General features: G+C 42.5%; 1 protein-coding gene and 1 long non-coding RNA gene across 3 annotated transcripts in view; one reads left to right on the top strand and one right to left on the bottom strand.

The window, feature by feature from the left end:
* E(bx) (nucleosome-remodeling factor subunit NURF301 E(bx)) overlaps window positions 1–3,482 on the top strand; it is a 268,910-nt gene extending 265,428 nt beyond the window's left edge. For both annotated transcript variants that reach the window (XM_067110114.1, XM_067110113.1), the window contains exon 23: window positions 1,274–3,482. In XM_067110114.1, coding sequence (XP_066966215.1) covers window positions 1,274–1,558 — 285 coding nt within the window. In that variant the 3' untranslated portion in view covers window positions 1,559–3,482. The remainder of the gene's footprint in view (window positions 1–1,273) is intronic.
* LOC136842579 (uncharacterized) overlaps window positions 1–21,922 on the bottom strand; it is a 106,232-nt gene that overhangs the window by 40,305 nt on the left and 44,005 nt on the right. The gene's annotated exons all lie outside the window — the stretch shown is intronic.

Raw genomic sequence — 21,922 nt, 5'->3', positions numbered from 1 at the left:
TTGTCCATCGTAACTACTTGCTCATGTTACACGATTTGAACTTCAGGTGATTTTCAATATTCCCAGTGAAAGTACAGTATGTGGTATGGATTAACTATTGAATAATGGTAGTTAAGAAGAGAAAAAGAAGTATTAACCCTTTTACTGCGAGTCTGTTATCGCCACTAGTGACAAGAAGTATCCTGTTAATCATGCAACTGACTAATTTTCAACCTTTTATGTTTGTACTTTGAGAGAGTTTATTTTCATTACTGTTAAAATATTACATTGTACTATTATGGTATTATAATGATTTATCATGGTAATGTTATTATAGTGTTATAGTGTTTTATTATAGTAGTGATAAAATATGCAATTGATATGCAGGTAAATTATTCAAGTACTGAATTTTGTAGCTTTTATTAGTAATTCATTTGAGTGTGATACCTCTCAAAGCATGGAGTAAAGTAATGCCATTTTCATTATTCAGTTTTAAAATCTTTATAACAAACCTTGAATGTTTGCTCTTGGCCAAAAATTTCATTTTGAAAAACTTAAAACTTAACAAACAAAAAAAAAAATTCAAACTAGACTTGGCATTCTGTAGAAAATGTGAATTTATTATCACCAACAGAAGTTTCAGAGCACCAATTTTAACAAACTGAGTCTTGAATAGTCTTCCATATGCAAATTTTGTCATGTTTCCTTTGTTTACTCACACCACCTCTAGTGCTTGACAATCTCCCTCTGTTTCATGATCATCTCTGAGATTATCCTGTAAGTTAGAAATCAAATGTTGCCATTTGTCACTAGAACAACAACAAAAGCTCCTTGCAGTGATGAGGGTAACACATTATCTATCACAAGCTGCCTAACTATAAAACCAAAAGAATTATGACTGAGGAGATACGTCCCACTTTATGGGCGAAACCTTTTAATGACTGAGACCAGTCCTACGCAGCAAAAGGGTTAAAATGAGGCAATGCAGCCTGCACTGTATACAGATATGTTCCAAAATACTTGAAGAGCTACATAACCTGTAAGCATCTACTGTGGTTACAAGAACAGAAAAGGCAAAAAGCCACAAATAGAATTATCTGGTTGGAGCTAAATGTTAGAAGTTAACTAACTGCTTGGGCCCCAGTGGTTGATATAGTTAAAACATTTTGACATGATATTGTAACCATTGTAGGACAAACTATACATTAATTGCTGAGGTTGTGAGAAGTATTTAAACAAAATTACAATTATTTTATCATTGTATAATTTTTAAACTTTTCTTTCATTTTCACAGCAACACAAAAATGCTTGGCCCTTCCTAGAACCTGTTGATCCATCTGAAGTTCCAGATTATTACAAAGTTGTGAAAGAGCCCATGGATCTGAAGACTGTGGAAAACAGAGTAGAAAACAAGTCTTACCCACGACTCGCGCAGTTTATTGGTGATGTCATGCTAGTGTTTGATAACTGTCGCCTTTATAACCCACCAAATTCTTCATTTTGCTCGTGTGCAGCAACTTTAGAGTCCTTTTTTTGTCAGAAACTCCGAAGTCTTAAAACACGATTGAGTCAAAGGTAGTGATAGTTTCAGTGACTTATAGTTTATATATGTGAAATTTTTATGAATTTCTCTCTTTCTTTGCTGCAGAATACTGAAAAATCATCCAAGACAAAACTGTCATTTTTAACTCAAGAATCACTATTTGGTATATGCAGTTAAAGAAACTGTAAAAAGCTCATTTATTTTGTACATAGTGTAAAAAAAATTTATTACAAAGTCCTCAGTTGTTGAAGGAACCCCTACCTATTTTCAAGTGAACCAAGGTGCATTTGCATCCACTGATACTTGTCCTACCAGGTTTCATTTATCTCTTGAAATTAAAGGGAAACATGATAATTGTAAATTAGTTGACTTTTGGCAGCTTTGTTAAAACTGATGGTTAAAATTTCATATTAAATGTCCAGTTTTGAGTATTGGGAAAATTTTTATCAAACTTGATTGCAAATAAAGACAATATTTTGTTAACTTTTTTGAGATAATTAAATTTTTGATATTAAATTTATTATCAGAGTTGTTAGTACCACAGTGCAGGTTTTCTATCTGCTGTTGTACATTATTATGCAATAGACTAATAGTGTGTATTGTTAAATATTGTACATAGAATTTTTATGTACTCAAACGTACATTATGTCTGTAGAAAATGCATACCAGGTACACTTTGCATTATCAAGAGGCATGTTATTTTTATTCATATCATATCAGTAAAATTAGCATTATACAGACATATTACTATAGAAATTATTGTATGTAGCCAATAACATACCTGTAGATTTGAAAAAAGTTGCAATTTTTGTTAAAATCTCAGACTCACTTATGTCACATTCCTATTGTAAATACTTTGTACCACAATTATCGCACAAATATAGTACACTCCTTCTCTGAAACATAGTAATTTATATGTATGATGTGGACAGTACAACCTATAATTATAAAAATGAAGCCTTATACACCTTTAAGGCAAATATATATATTATATATATATCTATATTATTGTATGTATGGTGGAATGAATTTGGCATTTCTCTTTTAAATGTAAAATTTTATATTTTGAAAGTTTAAAAGAAATTAAAGGGAATGTAGTTGTGATTGTTTTGTTTATGCCATATTGGCCTTCATGTATATTTTCAGGATAGATCAGGTTAGGTATTTATTTAGAATGTAGAAATTATTTTTGTGACATTAAGATAGTAATATTTTGTAGTGAGTTCTTTTCATCAGTTTGAGTTCGCATGTATGCAAGTGAATGTATTAATGGAGTGGGGGTGTATTAAAACTTTCAAATCTGTAATTGCAAGAGACAGGTAAAAATATGTTTTCCAGCTTTTTAAAGCTAAAAACATCTATAAAAGCCCAAATTTTCATGTAGTTACTGTACAATAATTTTGTAAAATAAAGAGTTTAGCTTTGATTGTTAACAAAATAATCCTGGCTTGTAAGCTTGAATTTTTTTTTTAAAGAGCCTCTATATATTCTAAAGATGAAATATGTATTGTTGCCAAGCCAGCTTGTACAAATATAACAGGGTTCTTTTGAATCAGTATCGAAACCCCAATTTCATCTCATCTCATTGCATTATAGATTCAATTAAAAGGTGTAAATTTGTCATAAAGCATACATTTGAAATTTATCATTACTGCAAGGTGTCCATTGTATGTATTTTTACAGATCTTCATAAACCTTTAATCATAACTCATTGAGCACATTTATTGATGTGTGGCATGCTAATGTCAAATGCATACCTTTTATGTACATTGAACATTTTCAAATTGTCTTTGTTTATGCTAGGTTGCAGTCCTATGACTTCTATGGTCTTCACAGCCTCCTCCTCTCAGCTAAGTACAAAATTGATCTTGTGAAGACATCACCATGGATAGATTTGTAAAAAAATAAAAAATTAATTTGTAATAAGAGTGCATTTGTTTTATAAAGTCAGATATTCTAATTCTTTGCTTTTAAATTCAACCTGTCCTTTGTTTTTCCTGATAAGTACAACCTTCAAGGTCAGGTCTCCCAGACTCCTAGTACCTTACCATTGGGTGATAGGGGAGCTTAAGAGAGCAATTAATTACAGCTGACTCAGCTTAGCCCTAAGCAGATACACTAAATTAAGCTAGGCTTTTTTGAGTGTATATGTCTTATCAAGATTGACCTTTAGATACTGATCCCTACAAAGACCTTGAAAATGCCTCTGGTCACCCCTATGACATGAAGGAGGGAGGGTGAAGCTGGGCAGCATGTCTCCTTACCTTTAGGATGAGAGTAGCTGACATGGTCGAGAAAGCAAAACAATTATCTCAGACCTTTTCCTCAGTGCTGGGTTTGACCTCAATGGACTGAAGACCCTTAAGGCACCGTGGGAAGTTCTCTCAAGACAGTCATCATTTGTTACAGAATTATGTTCATCCCCTGCAGAACCCCTTGATGGGTGACAAACTGTCCTAGATGAAATCTGCATTATTGCACACTATAGAAACTAGCTTTTCACATGATGACAAACAGGCTGTGATACTGGACATTGTATGGAGACCCTTCCCACAAAAAAAAAAAAAAACCTGTTAGCAACACTATTCTGGCATCATAACGGAACTATTAAAAGATTAAAAAAGAAGAAAAAAAGTTTTAGAGCTGATCCAATTCGCATTCATTTCTACCAAATATTTGGAACCATTGGAGTAGGTTCTTTGCTTTTAAAACCAATAGAAAAATACCTCAAGTTTTTAGAACAAGGAAATAAAAGTTTATGTCCAACATAGGAAATATGACATAACCGAAGAAAGCTCTAAAATCCAGTCAACTAATTTTCAGGATACTGTACCAAAGAAATATGAGTCACAGTAATGGTCACTATCCATGTTATGCTTAATTATGTCAAAGGGACAATAATATTGTCTCACTTTGAAGATGGGGGAATTTCAAAAAAAAAAATATGTATTAGAATCATTAAAATTAAGATAAAATCCAATACCTAAAAATACATCAAATCCACAAATAAAAAGAAAAAGTCCCAATGCTGCCATTAACATTTGCAAAAATTATATTTTTATAATAGTTTTATGTATACTTGCCAAGTAATCACATAGCTATAGTTTCCAACTAGTACAGCTGCTTAAATTCAAAATTTGCAGTGACACTAACAGCAATACTAGGAACGACTTAGCAGACAGCCTCGTTCTGTTTATGCTCATGTCCATCAAAGGGGAGAAGAGAGGGCTACAATCATGTAATTACTTGGTAAGTATATATAAAACTTTACTTTATAAAAATGTCATTTTTATACATGTAATTTACCAATTGCATAGCTGAATCCCACATTGACATGAGGTGGATAGACGGACATACTGTACTTTACTCCAAAACATTAAGTCATGTAATGGATTAGAAATAGAAAAGTTGCTAGCATTGAATACAATGCTTGTCGTTCCTTGTTAGGAGAGCCTGCAGTAGAAACTGCGTCTGGTTGGTGCTCAACTTGACCTGTAGAGAGCCGCCTCTACTTCTTTGGGAGCTTTTGCAGCCGAGAGTACTGTGCTTTGAGGGCTATCAAAGCAAAAAAAAAAAAAAAAAAAAAAAAACTTGCCCAGGGGGCACTACGGCAATAAAAGACCTGATAACACTGTTACCTACATTGAAATAAAAACCACAACCCAACCACTGAGAGTGGTGGGTGCTCCAGGTACCTTGTAACCCCTCGGCTCCCTAAAACTCCGCACCTTACTACAAGGTGAAGAGATAGTAGAAAATCCAGTGCTTCCTTCCGCAATACCACACCAGTTACTAATAGTCAAGGTACTGCCAAATTTTAACACTGCTTCACTTCCCAAAAACAGTGAGAAACGAAGATTACACTTCCAGAAGGATGATTTTAGAATGGACTTAGGGACAAGTAGTGCCTGAAAGATAATGACGTAGCTGTTCTGACGTCTTAGTTTTCACTTAATATGAGGAAAATGCTCTCTTAAATCTGAGAATCTGAGAGTGTCTCGGAAAATAACGTCCATTAGGATAAAGGACAAGACAATCTAATCAGGGGGCGAGGCACGCTCTTGTCATAACACCCTAGGGTTATGGATGGTCTTGAACTTCCAGTTCCTTTCAGGTAAACCTGAACATTCCAGCTGGACAGAGAGCTCTCTATTCTTCCTCAGAGCTAGTGAGCACTTCTGAACTCTCAGAGTATAAGTTGGCGCCAGGACAGCTGGACATTCAGAGCAAAAAATGGGCGCCAAGCTGTGGTTGGTACCAGGAGAGCTGGGTGCCAGATAAAGTATGAGCTCGGGTGCTGTCTGGCGCTCCTAGAAGTCAAGGATGTCCGTAAAATTCTTAAGGGAGAAAGAAAGGGATCCAGGACTCAGATGGGTTCTTGTTCTTAGCTAAAATCCAAGGGGAAAATGAGCAACTCACTTCTTCTTCCTTGCTTGGACATGCCAAGGACTTGAAAGGTCATTGAGAGGGATGACAAATGAACTGGATCTCTATACCCCTAAATGGTGGAATACAAGATTCCAGGTTTCCTCGGCAAGAAATGGGGTAATTCGCAAAGGGGTCACGGATGTCTCAACAGAAGAGATATAGTGCTTGAGACACCATCTTTGGAAAATTCCCCCTTAAGTCTGGCAGACGAAGAGAGAAGATTGACTTCTATGGCTTGCAATAGTCACTGCAGCATGTCTAGAAAAGACTTCAATCGACAACCCTCTGGACAGTCTGGAGCCTGTCGGGGCAAGAGCAGACCACTTGGGTAGGTCTCTTGAGGCGAGGTTGTCTGAGAAGACACAATTGGGGGAGGATCTTGTAAAGTCCACCAACAACTGAGCACGTTTGGGAACCATGACGCAGGTAGAATAGGGCTAAGATGTTAATGCAGCTTGCAGCTAGCCTAAAGCTTGTGTAGCTCCTCCCTGATTGTGATGAAGTTTGTGAGGAGAGGAGGTATGATGGACCAGTCTGCACCATGGTGTCTGTTGCACATGTTGTAGGGATGGTACAGACAACAAAAAAGAGGACGATGAAGATTCCTTGAAGGGGCAAACTGGTTAAAAAAGGGCCTGACCCATAGATTCCATAGATCCTGGAAACGAAGGGACTCGAAGGTCCATGGTGAAGGCAATGTGCTTCTGACAGCTCAATATGTCTGCTAGGACTTTAGTTCCCTGAATGAACTGAGTGACTAGAAGACTTTATGATCTGTACACATTACTATTTGGAGGCAGGGACACATGGGACAGCTCCTGCTTACAAAAACATGTTAGAACTGTGGTCTTGTCTGAATGGTCACCACAGTCCAGGAGTATACTAAGGTCAAAAAGCATTGAAGTTTGCGTGAAAAACTTCTAGCTCTAGAAGGAAGAAGTGAAGGAGCCATCCATCCAGGGACCGCGTCCCAAAAAACCCTGGTTTCTCAAAAGGGCTCGATCTGAGACGTTGAAACTAAGTTTAGGTTCAAGGATAAAGGAACTTCCCTTCCAAAAGTAAGTGTTCGGACAGCCACCACCGTAGCTGCGACTTAATTCGGGGCTGTGAAAAAAAACAAAGATGTCCGGCTGAGTTTCCCTGCCCCAGGTGGACTTGAGATCAAAAAACCTTTGAGCACTTCCATCAAAGGGAATCGAAGAAGTCAGTCGTCCAGGTGAGGACTGATATTCATTCCCTGAAAAAACGAAGTCGAACACAAGAGGAGCGAGGACTCCATAGAAGACTTGTGCTGTAAGAGGCCGAAGCACAGATCCTCGAGCTGGGAAGACCCTGTCCTGTAAGAAGGGCCTAAGATACTCCCAGGTCTGGCGGGGACAAGGAAAGGTGCTTCCTGCATCTCTAAGGTTTTCATTCAAAAGCCATGAAGACTGAAGGAAGGGGCTGTCTGGTTCGTCTCTATTTGAACTTCACCTTCTAATCGAAGGGAAAAAGGGGCTGTGGGACATGCCTTTCACTGATGACCATGCAGACTTGCAGAGAAATTAGCGAACTTGTAGATCCACGTGCAGAATCGCAGACAACCTTGTGGACTACCTGCCAACTCTGCAGACTCTAAGATAGCCATGAGGACACATCAATATCTGTGCGGACTCAACATTACTGAATTCGATAACACCTTGCGTGGGCTTCGACGACACCTTTGTACAGAACGAGAACGTGCAGAAATGTTTGTGGTGGAAAATAATATCCGGAACAGTTAGGAAAGGCTTGAAGAATTCCATAACTGCAAAAGCCTGGGCATAGTGAGTGGAAGTCAGGCAATCAGCGGTGGTATCCAAGCACTAGAAGGATATTGTCGAGTGCTCTAGAACAGGGGCTAGGTATTTGGTAGACGGCGCCATAAGCTTGGAAATGGACCAAGGTGTTCAAGAATTGGCGCTGCACAGGAAAACAGGTCTGAGAAGGTGCAAGGCGCTTCTATTCTGTTTGGAGCCCAATTAAGGTAATTCAATAAAGAGCAAAACTGCAATACGGACGTGAGAGGCTAGCTTCCTTAACACTGACAGGAAGCAGAGTTTGGCAATCATCAACATGGATATCTTCAGTGGCCATGAAGAACTTTACAACATTTTCAGTCTTTGCCAGAAACCTCGGAATTGGATGAAAACTGGAGGACTAGTTCATATAAAGACTGTCCAACCAGGCTAATGTCTTGGTGGGTGCCAAAGTCCAGAGCAGGATCAACCCCTAAGGTCCCAAGCAAGGAGGGGAAAAGGGGCTAGAATTCGGACCGTCTGAAAGTGGCAGTTATTTCTATGGCAGACGGAAAAGTCTGAAATTCCAAGAGATGAGACTGAAAATCTAAAGGAGGACTAGCCATTGCTCCTGCTATCAGTCAAGAAAATCAGGAACTCCAAAAAACTTGACAAGAGGGCCTAGATCCACCTAGGCACTAGAGGGAGGAAAGACAAAAGACACTTGTCTTGCTTCTTCAAACAAAAGCCCAGTTTCAGTCTTGAAAGACCTCTAGGAAAGAACCAAAGGAGGAACCTTCCACCAACAAGCTTGGAAATTCGGACACAGATGTCCTTGTCTGGGGGTAAACTTTGTGTAATTGGAACTGGTGCACAACGTAGAACAACAGTGTGTTCTTAAAAAGTCAGGCGCTGAGCCAAAGAGGAACTGGTGCTGGGCCCCTAGCAGGTTGGCGCCAGACGCCTGACAGCTGGCACCAAACGGACAGGTGGACGATCGGACGCTGGGAGCTTGGACACCAGGCGCTCGGACTCTGGAATACAGGTGGACGCTCGGACACCAGGCACTTGGACACTGGGTGCTCAGACTCTGTCCACTCTGACACTGCTGTGCCTCAGACAGGAAGAGTGTTTGGCACCAATTACTGGTGCTCCACAACTGGAAGATATGCCTCTTCAAAGGCCGAGATATGCTTAAAAAGCACCATCAACACTTTTCTACACAAGGATCCGTATCTGTTCACACTGGAATCCCAAAAAAAAAGAAACGCTGTTGGTGCCTCTTGTCCACATTGGGACCTGTAACTGTTCGAATTGGGATCCGTATCACTAGAGGAAAAAGAAAGCATATTCCTATGGACGCCTTTCCAATGGCTATCCGTCGAGACCTGCGACAGCAGAACTGATTGAAGAGTAACTACCCGGGGGCAAAACCCCTACGGACTCCCATGGACCGACAGTATGCCTCCTCCCAGGTTTAGGGGAGTCAGATGGGGACCGGGTTTAGGAGATCCGGCAGGGCCAGATGGCCACATCCTCCACTACACATCCAGTAAGACACCTTTCAGGTGGCTGTCTGTCGATATCTGGAACCGGTAACAGGCTTGACTGAGGGGGCGACTACCTGTGTGTAACCCCCTGGCCTCCCTTGGACTTCCAGTATGCCTCCTCCCAGGTTTAGGGGAGTCTGACAAGGACTTTCTGTCTAGAAGCATCAGGGGACTAGTAGACACCTCCTCCCCTTCACAACACTTCACTATTATAAGGTTGGCTTCTGTTAACCCAGACGCAAGACTGGCAATGGCATGGGAAGGAAGCAAGGGAGCCAGGTGTGGGAGCAAGTAGAAAAATTAGAGGGCTAGTAGCAGGGGAGAAAAATTGGATGTGGGGAGAGTAAGCGCCAGATGATCAGGAGCTGGTGCTGGGCGCTGAGAGCTCCCAGGTTGTAGATGGCGCTAGGCAACTGGACGTCAAGCAAGCTAGCAGCTCGGATTGAGCCAATTCTCGCCTGTCAAGAACGTCAATTCTTCCAAAAGCCCAGCGCAACCAAAATAAGCCCTTACACTTTTTCAGTTCTCTGCAAAGGAAAGTGTACAGTACTAAGAAGATGTTTAATTAATTCTCTGAAGTATACAGAGTACCATCATACAGACAAATCTCAACTCCTAACAAATATTATTTGAGACTTGCGGATATATCATTACTGAAAATATCAGTCCTGTAGCGAACGCAATGTTTTATTATGCTACTTGGCAAAGATGGTAGCGAATGCAATGTTTATGTTTTATTACGCTACTCAGCAAAGATGGTAGCACATGCAATGTTTACGTTTTATTACGCTACTCGTTAAAGATGGTAGCGAATGCATAGTTTATTAATACGCTACTCGGCAAAGGCGGTAACGAATGCAATGTTTACGTCATATTATGCTACTTGCTGAAAAATCAACCATTCTTCAGCCGACATTTTAACTAACTTTTGCTCTTCATGCTAGTCAGCCTAAGTTATCTCTACTCAGGCAAACAGTCTATAGCCCAACTATGCTAGGCTAAGTGGACAATGACTGCTTCTATATCACTAGTAGCAGATTTCCTACCCACTATATAGAAATCAAGGAAGTAGTTAACCAATCTGCGAAAAACGATAAACTTAATTCAGATCTTAATAACAAAACACTGATCCTGAAAGTACAGGCTTGAAGGTTACTCAAAATCAGTGATAGTACATCACCGAAATCTGGTTAGGTAACCAGCAAATGATGAAAAAACCTGCTGCAAATATCTGATGTTTACATCGAGAACGACAGACACAGAGTGAGGTTAAGTTATCTGCTAAGTCGTTCCTAGTATTGCTGTTAGTAGGCTTTACTGGTCACCTGCATTAAACAACTGAAGCGTTGCCGCAAATTTTGTATTTAAGCTGTCGTACTAGTTAGAAACTATAGCTATGTAATTACTTGGTAAATTATTCATATAAAAATTAAATTTACAGAACAAAATAAAAAAAATCCTGTAACAATTTGAAAAGTATGTCCATTACTAAACAAACCTCTACAGTGATATCTTGGTACTCGCTTCGGAACTCACTGAATTTGACAGGAAAAAATTGTCTCAGTACTCATCACTTTCTTAGTACTTGATGCTCAAGCTAAAACATGTTTTCATCGACTTGCTACCCGCCTTTTGTTGTAAACAAAGGGTTCATGCTTCAGTCATGGCATTACTTTCAGTTAGTGCACAACCCTCGTCAATCAGCTCTTAACTTTTTTGCGCTCATTTTTGCTTTTTTCTGTATTTGTGTGCATATAGTGCATCATGGGTCTCACAAGAAATAATAGTGGTAATAGCGAGACCAAAAGAAAATTAGTCAGAAGCACGACAGAGCATAATAAAGGAGATAATAGCTAAATATGAAAGTGGTATCAGCGTGTCCAATCTTGCTGCCAAGTATCGTATGCCCAGAACTAAGATCTCCACTATCGTTAAAAATGAAGCAATCAAACCAGTAGATGTAGTGAAAGGAGTTAAAGCTGTGACAAAGCAGAGATCTTAAACACTTGAGGAAGTGGAAAAATTACTTTTAATCTGGATTCATGAAAAACAATTAGCCGGTGACAGTGTTTCCAAGGCCACGATTTGCAAAAATGTTACATGCCAATATTTTACAAACAGTGAATTGTTTAAAGCCAGCCATGGCTGGTTTGATACTTTAAAGAGAACTGGCATTCATAGTATGGTGAGGCATGGAGAGGTAGCCAGTGCCAACAAAAATGCTACCAATGAACTTGTTCATGAATTTAGGAACTACGTGAAGGCTGAAGGTTTTACTCCCCAAAAAGTACTCAACTGCGATGAAACAGGGTTATTTTGGGAAAAAAAATGCACAACAGGACCTACATAACTCGTAGGGAAAAGGCATTGCCAGGTCACAAACCAGTGAAGGACAGGACAGCTGTTGCTGTGTGGGAATGCTATGAGTAGTCTATCACAGTGAAAACCTGTTGGGTCACCAGGCAATTTTTCACGGAAAGGATAAGTGAAGTTGTTGGCCCAACCATAAAAAAATATTTACTAGAGAAATTTGCTTCTGAAGGTGATACTACTTTAAGAGAATACTCCTGCCCACCCTCAGGCTTGGGAAGAATTTAATTTTATAACCAATAAGTTCTTGCCCCCTAACACAACTCTGCTGATCCAGCCCCTGGACCAGATCATCAGTACATACATTCCCCAGTTATTGGTGATCCGGTCTTATGGCGCTTGTCTAGTGACGACAAAAACTGGGTTTTTCGTGATGATAACTGGACTTTCAGCGCCGATATGCACCGATATCTGCTTATCATCGCTGATATTCGTCGATTTCTGGTTGTCGTCAAGCCGTCGGGAATGGAACCCCTGCCGATAGCCGGGGACTGACTGTAATGTAAAATAAACTCTATAAAAAGGCACTCTTCAAGAGGTGCTCTGAGGTGACCACAGACACCAGTTGACCCTCAGGGAATTCTGGAAAAATCAGTTTAATGTCCTTCATTGCCTCACTCTTGTTGATAAGGCATGGGGCAAAGTTTCCTACAGGACCATGAATTCTACAGGGAAGAATTTATGACCAGAAATTGTAACAAGAAGGGACTTGGGGAAGGCTTTGAGGCTGAGCCTGGCCCAGTTGTGGAGGATATTTATTTTGTCTCTTGGCAAATCCTTGGGTCTGGAAGTCAGCGGAGATGTGGAGGAGTTAGTGGCAAAGTATAGAGAAGAGCTGACCACTGAGGAGCTGCAGGAGATTCAGAGGGAGCAGCAACAGGTGGTGGCTGAGACACTTGCAAGGTGAGTTGGATGGAAAGGAGAATATCCCCACTTCATTAATAAAGGATATTTGTGCAAAATGGGTAGAAGTACATAATTTTCTAGAAAAAATATCACCCTAACAAAGTTCTAACAAGTCAAAATGTAAATGTATTAAATGATGAAACCATTTCTCACTTTAAAGCCATGCTGAAAAGATGTGAAAAGCAAATGTTAATTGGCAGGTTTTTAGTAAAAATTAAGCCTGCAGAGTATCAATTAAGGCTCAATGGCCATAAGAGAAAGGAAAATTGAAAACACCAGAGGCACAAGTGCCCAATGTTTTATTGGAAGGGTGCTCTCCTTCCAAACAATAATCTTCCTCACCAACCCCCCTTACCACCATCTGCCTATGTCATCAATGCTTCCCAGTACAATATAGGCAAGGTGTGCAGTTTCTTTATGCAGTATTTATTTGTACTGAATCAATTTTTACTTTTTTATTTATGATTAGCTATTTAGAGTTTTAAGCAGTAAAATACAAACCCATGAATGCATAAAATGCTTTATAAAACAGGTTTTGATGTAGGAAAACCCTATTTTTGGTAGTCGCTGTTGAGCCCTCAAGGAGTTACCTTCCATGGTTTACCAGAGCTCCATGGTGACCAGACTAATATCAAAGAATTCTCTTCTACTTGGTCTTTTGGCCAGGTATTGTGTCGTAATGATTAACACTATAACACGTGATAGAATAAATACAGTAATGGACTCAAAGATAAGAGGGCACTTTCCCTTATCTTCAGCGAAGCTGAACCCAGTTTTTCCAACGTCGAAAGAACCTGCAAGAAAGAGAAGTGACTATTGCGCACGCGCATGCGCCTTCTTGTTTACAACCGGGCCGTTAAAAGACCAAGGAGCCATTAATCTCTATTGGTAAATGCACTTTGATCCCTTGCCCAAATCCTGTGCCTTTTCTTCAAGGAAGTGGGAGGGTTTTGAGGACTCAACAGCGACTACCAAAATAGGTTTTTCCTACGTCAAAACATGTTTTTTGATAGCGTAGTCGCTGTTTCGTCCTCAAGGAGCTTTACAAAGAAACTGACAGGTGACAAAAAAGGCTTAAGTTCTCACTTTTTAATCCCAACACCCCAAAGGAAATAACATTTCGGGTCCAAGGTCAAGCCACAGATTTCAAGTCCCATTCTTTATTCCAAATACGCTTCAGGTTTTGATACCCAGGAACAAGAAACTATACATGAACATGAAATTTTTATGATAAAATAACGTTTCACTTATACTTACCCGGTAGTTACATATAGCTGTCGTCTTTGACGTCACGGCAGTATTCAAATTTCGCGCTAGCGCTTATCGTTACAAAAGGTGATCCTCTACCCCCCTCTATCGGGTATCGGGAACCGTCCCAAGAACACTTCATAAGTTTTTGCCCAACTGCCCAGGTGAGGGGAGGAGGGAGGGTTATGATTATGTAACTACCGGGTAAGTATAAGTGAAACGTTATTTTATCATAAAAATTTCATTTTCACTTATACAACTTACCCGGTAGTTACATATAGCTGATTGGCACCTTGAGGAGGTGGGGCCCTGGCAGCTAATAAAATTCTTGGAATTATCTACTTGCAACAAGTTAGACATAGGTTCCTTACCTTTAAAGGTAGCTGACTCAGTGGTTACTGCCTCTGTAGTCTGCTGGCCTTTATATTGTGCCGAGAAGGATATAAAGGGATCCGTGTGTCGGACACAATAAAAACAGTACCTGCCGTGAGAACATGGCTGCGTGCGGACAAGTCTGATGCCCTTGATCAGGCGCAGTACAACGAACAACAAAACGAGGATCACCTAACATTACCATAAAACCAATACCAAAGATTAAAAACTGGAAGATACTAACACATCATGTATCTCCAGGCAACCTTCAAAAACAACAACCCCAACACCAAGGTGAAAATGTTAGTTAAGGAGCGGACTCCTTTTCACCCTCCCCAACACCGTGTCAGTCGCAATAAAGGGCCCCAGCGTACTGCACTCTTCGAAAACAGTTTGCACGTCCACTAAATAATGCGATGCAAACACTGACTTGCATCTCCAAAAGGTGGACTTAACCAAGTCCTTCACAGATAAGTTTCTGCTAAAGGCTACAGAAGTCGAAACCGCTCTAATCTCGTAAAGCTTTTACCTTAAGAATACTCATCTCCGAGTCAGCACACTGCTCATGAGCTTCTTTTATCAGGCTTCTCAAAAAGAAAGAAAGGGCATTCTTAGAGAGAGGCCTCAGAAGGATCTCTAACCGAGCACCAGAGGTGGTCATTGGGACCTCTGAGCTTCTTCGTTCTCTGAACGTAGAACTTGAGAGCTCTCACAGGGCAGAGGTACCTTTCGGGTTCTTCGGGACCGACCAATTGGGAAAGGTCCTTAATTTCAAACTCTCTTGGCCAAGGTCTAGACGGGTCTTCGTTCTTGGCTAAGAAACCAAGAGTAGACATACATACTGCCTTCCCCTTAGCAAAGCCTACTCTTTTGTCAATCGCATGTAGCTCACTTACTCTCTGGCCGTAGCCAGAGCTACCAAAAAAAGAGTCTTTTCGTGAGATCCTTCAAGGGATATTCGCCATCGGTTCAAAGGACTGAGACCGTAACCATCTCAGCACTACGTCAAGATTCCACGCCACTGGTCTCTTCTGGTCTCTCTTTGACGTATTAAATGATCGAATCAGATCTGAAAGGTCTTGACTCAAAGACACTTCAAGACCCCTATGTCGAAAAGACCGAAGCTAACATGGCTCTATACCCTTTAATGGTAGGTACAGCAAGCTTTTTCTCTCTGTGGAGGAACAAGAGAAAATCGGCCATCTGGGCTATAGACGTCGAAGAAGAAGACACGCCTTCTCTTCGACACCAGGACCTAAACTGTGTCCACTTCGCCTGGTAAACATTGTCGGAGGATTCTCTTCTTGGCTTCGCGATAGCTTCAAGCCTCTCTTGAAAAGCCTCTCTTTCTGATGAGTCTCCTGACAGTCTGCAGGCGACAAGATGAAGAGCGGACAAGTTTTGGTGGAACCTCTGAAAGTGCGGCTGTCTGAGTAAATCTGGTCTCTCTGGCAGAAGTCTCGGAAAGTCTGACAGTAGGTTTAGAAGGTCCGGGAACCACTCCTGGACGGCCAGAATGGAGCCACCAGAGTCATCCTTACGTTTGATGGCTTGAGAACTTCGAGATTACCTGCCGCAGGGATCTTGAACGGGGAAAGGCATACAGGTCCAGGTCCGACCAGTCCATGAACATTGCATCCACGAAAACCGCTTTGTTGTCTGGAACTGGAGAGCAGTAAAGGGGCAGCCAGTCGTTTTGTCGGTTGCAAAGAGATCTATGAGCCGGGAGTACGTCCCCATATCTTCCAAAGCTCCTTGCAAACTAGGGGATGTAAAGTCCACTCCCAAGTTGGATAGGACCTGGTTCTTTCTGCTGAGAAGGTCCAGCTACATTTTTCTCCCCTTGAATAAATCTCGTTACTAGTCTGGTCCCGATCTCCTCCGTCCAAACTAGAAGCTCCTCGAGGTCTCGAGAGGACCACAGTGAGTGCCCCTGTTTCCGAATGTATGCCAGAGCGGTCGTGTTGTCCTGGACCAAGACGCATTGCCTTCCACTTCTTTTTGAAAGGCTAACAGGGCTAAGTGAACCGCTTAGTTCTTTTCGACTGATATGCCAGTTTCTCTCTTTTCTTTGCCACTGGCCCAAAACTTCTTTTGTCCCCATAGTCGCTCCCCAGCCCTTGTCCGAGCGTCGGAAAAAGAGTTAGGTCTGGGTTCGGAAGCTGAAGAGGAAGTCCTTGTGACAGCCTTCCTTCTGACCTCCACCAACGGAGGCACTCCTTTATCTTTTCCGAAATGGCGAATGTGAAGGAGTCCGGGAACTGTTTCCTGGGCCACTTCTCTTGCAGGTAAAACTGCAGTGGTCTCAGGTTTAAAGCGCCCCAGTTTTACAAACTTCTCCACTGAAGTTAAGGTTCCCACGAGGCTCATCCATTCGTTCGCTGGAACAAATCTTCCTCTGCAGAAAGTCGTCTATCTTCTGCAGGCATGAGGCTATCCGTTGGTTGGACAGAAAAGCCTGAAAAGTCTGAGAGTCCAGACTCACTCCCAAATAGACAATCTGCTGACTGGGAGTAAGGCAAGACTTCTTCTCGTTGATAATGAGGCCTAGAGACTTCCGTTAATTGAAGAGTCTTTGATAGGTCCTCCAAACAGCTCTCCTTCAAGCAGCTTTGAGCAGCCAATCGTCGAGGTACATGGAAACTCGAATTCCTTCCAGGTGAAGATGTCTGGCTACTGACAACAGGATCCTTGTGAAAACTTGCTGGGCTGTCGACAGACCGAAGCAGAGGAACGGAACTGATAAACCTGTCCCTCAAGACGAACCTCAGGAACTTCCTTGAAGCTGGATGTATCGGGACGTGAAAATAAGCGTCTTGGAGGTCTATCGAAACCATCCAATCCCCCTGATGTAAAGACGCCAAGACCGACTGAGTTGTCTCCATGGAGAATTTTGTCTTCTGAATGAAGACATTCAACGCACTCACGTCCAGGACGGGTCTCCATCCCCCTGATGCTTTCGTAACCAGGAACAGACGATTGTAGAAACCTGGAGATAGAGGGGCATGAAGCTGTTCTATCGCTTCCTTCTCCAGCATGGCTCGGACTTCTGAGCCGAAGGGCGTCTAGTTTCTCAGGAGTTGTGCGAGTGCGCCTGTAAAGAAACTGGAGCCTCCACTAAAGGAGGTTTGGAAAGGAAGGGGATGGCATATCCTTCTTTTAAAACTTGGATCGTCCAAGGGTCTGCCGAGATCTGTTGCCACTCTTGCCAGAACCTTTGCAGTCTGGCTCCTACAGCTGAATGGAGGACAAAAGGTTCATTTCTTCTCTGGGGCCGTCGAGGTTCTAGGCGTGGCTTTGCCTTTTCCTCTGGCCCTGCCAAAAACACGTTTAGAGGGTCTTCCTTTATACTGTCCATACGAGAAAGCGGGAGACAAAACACCGCCAAGCACAGAAGCGGTAGAAAGCACAGGTCTCTTTCGCTTTCTTGGCAGACTGGGATTACAAAAGATCCTGGGTTGACTTCTGGGCTAATGCCTGGGAAATTGCAGCAACTAACTCTTGCGGAAACAGATGAGCCTTGTTTAAAGGAGAAAACAAGAGAGCCGACTTCTGGCTTGAAGAAACACCTTTTGCTAGGAAGGAGCACCAAAGTTGCCTCTTTTTGAGAACCCTGTCGTAAATAAAGAGGCCAGTTCTACTGCACTGCCGCAGATGCCCCTATCCATGCAATCCACTACTCCTACCACATCATCCAAGAGCTCGGAAGGAAGATTAAAATCCTTAATCTTCCTGGCTAAGGCATGTCGCGCCCAGTCCAGGAAGCTCACAATTTCAAGAGTCCGAAATACGCTCTTGAAAACTTGATCCAGTTCGGAGGACGTAAAGAAGACCTTCACTCCAGAGAATTAAGTGCGGTCCTCCTACTGGCATCCATGAGACTGGAGAAGTCCCCTGTGCGGAGGCAGCCACACCCAGGAAAACATTTCCCCAGTCTCATACCAACTCCGATTTGGAAGGAACGACGAGGAGGGGAAGACAGAAGACGTTCTTTCCAATTTCCCTCTTCTCGGCCAGCCAAGCATCCATCTTCTTAAGGCCTTTCTTCACCTTTTCAGGACAAGTTTGGTAAAGTCCGAAGAAGAAACAGAAGCCTTGTCCCTCTTGTACTGGGACCCAGGAGACGGAGGAGCCGCAGGCGAGAAACGAATCAGGGAAGTTCTCAATAAAGAACTTCAAGAGCTTCTTGTAGGAAGAGAGTTGAGGAGACTTCTCCTCCTTACACTGCTCCTCTAAGCCCGAGAGGAGTTCGTCAGAAATTGGGGATAAGTCCAGCTGGACAACATCTTCATCCAAGTCTCCTTGAACTGAGACTTGAGTTACACGAAAGGGGGCTGGAAGGCTAGTGACATATTCTTGCTGTGTCACCGAAAGAGATTGAGCCTGTTGAGGAGCCATCGGGGCGCCAAAGGAGGCGCCAGTTGATACAGCAACCGAAGGTGGCGCCAAAGGATTTTATGTCGTTACCACAACGACAGGAGGCGTCAATGAAGGCGCATGAGCGGCGCGCTACGGAGCGGCAGACATAGTCGTCGAGGCGGGCGCCGCTGGTATCACAGGAGGCGCCAAAGGAGGCGCAATCGGCACAGCAGCCAAAGGTGGCGCCAACGGAGGCGCAAGCGGCGGCGCTACCGGGGCGATAGAACGAGGCGATGTGGTGGGCGCCGCTGGCATCGTAGGAGGAGCCAAAGAAGAGACTTGATTTTTAGACAAAAGTTGTAAAATCGAGTCCAAACGGGCGTTAATTCCGTCAATTACAAGCTGTTGAGGTCCATCGAATGCTGGAGCAGGCGCCACAGGAACAGGAGTCACAGGAGTCGCTGGCGCCAAAGGAGCAGGCCTATCAGATGTAATCGTCTGACAGGGAGGATCCGCCGATAACGAATGAGACGAGTCCGACGAAGAAAGCCTCTCCGGTTCTGCCCAAAAGCTACAGGAGGGGGAAGGATCCTCCAGAAGAGCCTTCTTCTTAGGAATCTTCAATGGAGAAAGCAGACGAGACCTCTTCAAAGGTCTAGAAGAGTCGCATCAAACGCCAACCTCTAGGCGGGGAGGAACTCCAACTGGATCCACTCGACACTCTCCGCTCCTCACCTTTTCGGTGGTGAGGGCCAGCAGCCTGGGAAGCGGCAACAGGACTGCTTGAGGGGCAACTACTTGGGAGCAGGTCCCACTCACCTCCTTTCGGCTTTCAAATGCCTTCTCCCTGGAACCTGGGAGCCTGACAGGGGCCTAGACCTGGGAGCGTGAATGGGCCGAGAAGCTACCTCCTCCACAACACTTACACAAGGCACAACACTTTCAGTATTATCACTGCGGTCTACTAACCGCTGCAAATTGTCCCCCATTTTCTGCATGGAAGACATAAACGCATTAAGGACTGACACGGTATCAGGATTGGGAGAAACGGTGTCCGGGGTAGGTAAAACTACAGGAACTACAGGGGGAGCAGGAATAATAGGATTTACAAAAACCTCTTGACTACCTCCTGACCTCGAAGACCTAGAAGAGGCCTTCCTAATCCTATCTCTTTCTAGCTTCTTCATGTACTTCCCAAAGCACTCCAGTCAGACAAAGTTAGAAGTTCACACTCGTTACAAGTCAAATCAGCAGAACATTTTGCCCCTGCATGAAAAGCATGAAGTGTGGGATCTAGACTAAGCTTAACAAGCCTGGTTTTGCAGCCTTTGCTGCAAAACCGGATACCACTAGAACCAGAATCAGACATAATAGTCCAACTAATAATAACTCTCAAGCAATAACTAGCGCCAGCAAAAAACAACAAACCGAGTACTTCACCAAAAAAGGAATTAGAAGTTCGAATTGTTGAGAAATACTACCAGCAGCAGAACCGTATTACCGGTTCGGCACGGCAAAAACTAATGAAGTGTTCTTGGGACGGTTCCCGATACCCCGATAGAGGGCGGGGGTAGAGGGATCACCTTTTGTAACGATAGCGCTAGCGCGAAATTTGAATACTGCCGTGACGTCAAAGACGACAGCTATATGTAACTACCGGGTAAGTTGTATAAGTGAAATTATGTTTTAGGATGTAGTTCTACAGTGGCTTACCTAAGCATGATGAGTTTGGTTGTAGTACTGTAGCCCCTCTCCCAGCGACTACCAAAAATAGGCTTTTCCTACGTCAAAACCTGTTTTTTGATAGCGTAGTCGCTGTTTCGTCCTCAAGGAGCTTTACAAAGAAACTGACAGGTGACAAAAAAGGCTTAAGCTCTCACTTTTTAATCCCAACACCCCAAAGGAAATAACACTTCGGGTCCAAGGTCAAGCCACAGATTTCAAGTCCCATTCTTTATTCCAAATACTCTTCAGGTTTTGATACCAAGGAACAAGAAACTATACACGAACTTATGTTTTAGGATGTAGTTCTACAGTGACTTACCTAAGCATGCTGGGTTTGGTTGTAGTACTGTAGCCCCTCTCCCAGCAACAGTTAGCATACTCACCATCAATACAATCCCTGGTTTTCTGCTGCAGCACCTAGGGGTTAAGACTAAGTATGCCACCTACTGATACACAGTGTAGTTGAATTTGTTCGTGCATGTGGCAATAATTTAATTGATGACCACCCTGTACATTTGGGGACTTCTTCGAAAGAGACATTTCTGAAGAAGGCCAAAGACCTACTTACTTTCCTAACATCAAGTGACCTATGGAAAGTGTGTGGATTTCTCTTTTTTATGAGAAACACTACAATCATTCTCAGTCTTTGTAGGGAGAGTTGTTAATTTGTGCTAGGGTGTAGGAAAATAGGACCTTTGGGGTGTTTGCTGTGACTTCTAGGTAAACCGTAAGTGCTTGAACTGGGCATAATGTCTTGTCTGCTAAACTGAATTTTCTTATAAGAATGGACTTCCTTTTTAAAGGATCCATATTCTTGGCCAGGAATGATGGGCTTGGGGACAATAATAATTGATGGCCAGCTATTTGCATGATGCATCATCCCCATCTGAGACAGCCCAGTTCACTAATACGAGCTCCTGATGCTAATGCAATCAAGAAGATCACCTTTTGTAGCCTGTGCGTTGTGGTTGTATTGGGTCCACTGAATTCCGGGGTTGATAGAAGTCTAAGCAACTTGTTCAAGGACCAAGTAATTGGAAGCCTTTCGGGAGTGGGCCTTTGTAGAGCAAAAGACTGCAGAAGGGAAGTGACAGCTTCTATACTGGAGTTAATCCCAAATCCATAAAGCAAGGGTTCCATTAATACAGCCTTGTATGCCATGACTGTTGTAACCACAAGGTATTTGTCTTCAAAAGGGATATAAGAAAAATAAAGTTTCTATAGAAATCTCTCAACTGGGATCTCAGTATGGATATAATCTGACCATATCTTCCATATGGACTGGTAATGCTGGATAGATGTCCGTAATTTCTGCACTAGGTACCTAGCAATGTTTGGTGAGTAATTATCATGATAGATATTTTTTTCAAAAAACTATACATGAAGGTCTCGGCTTAGAAAGGAGGATGTGTAAGAGACTTTCCCTCCTACTGTCTGGAATAGAACAGCGGATGACAGTGGAATTGATCTTTTTGTCCGTTGTTGAGGTAATAGGAACCAATGCCTGTTTGGCCAATTTGGGGCTATTAAGTACACTGTTCCTATGAAGGTTAGAAGTTTGCTCAGAACCTTTGAAATCTGGGACACTGGAGGAAAAATTATCGTTCTCTCCTTGTTCCAGTCTTAAGGAAGGCATCTTTTGCTGTTGCTTGACTGTACAGGTTTGGAGACATATATTAGGAGTT

The sequence above is a fragment of the Macrobrachium rosenbergii genome, chromosome 10 (genome assembly GCF_040412425.1).
Source record: "Macrobrachium rosenbergii isolate ZJJX-2024 chromosome 10, ASM4041242v1, whole genome shotgun sequence".
Taxonomy (NCBI): domain Eukaryota; kingdom Metazoa; phylum Arthropoda; class Malacostraca; order Decapoda; family Palaemonidae; genus Macrobrachium; species Macrobrachium rosenbergii.
The sequence above is the reverse complement of the archived record's forward strand: the minus strand, read 5'-3'. Positions and strand labels throughout refer to the sequence as shown.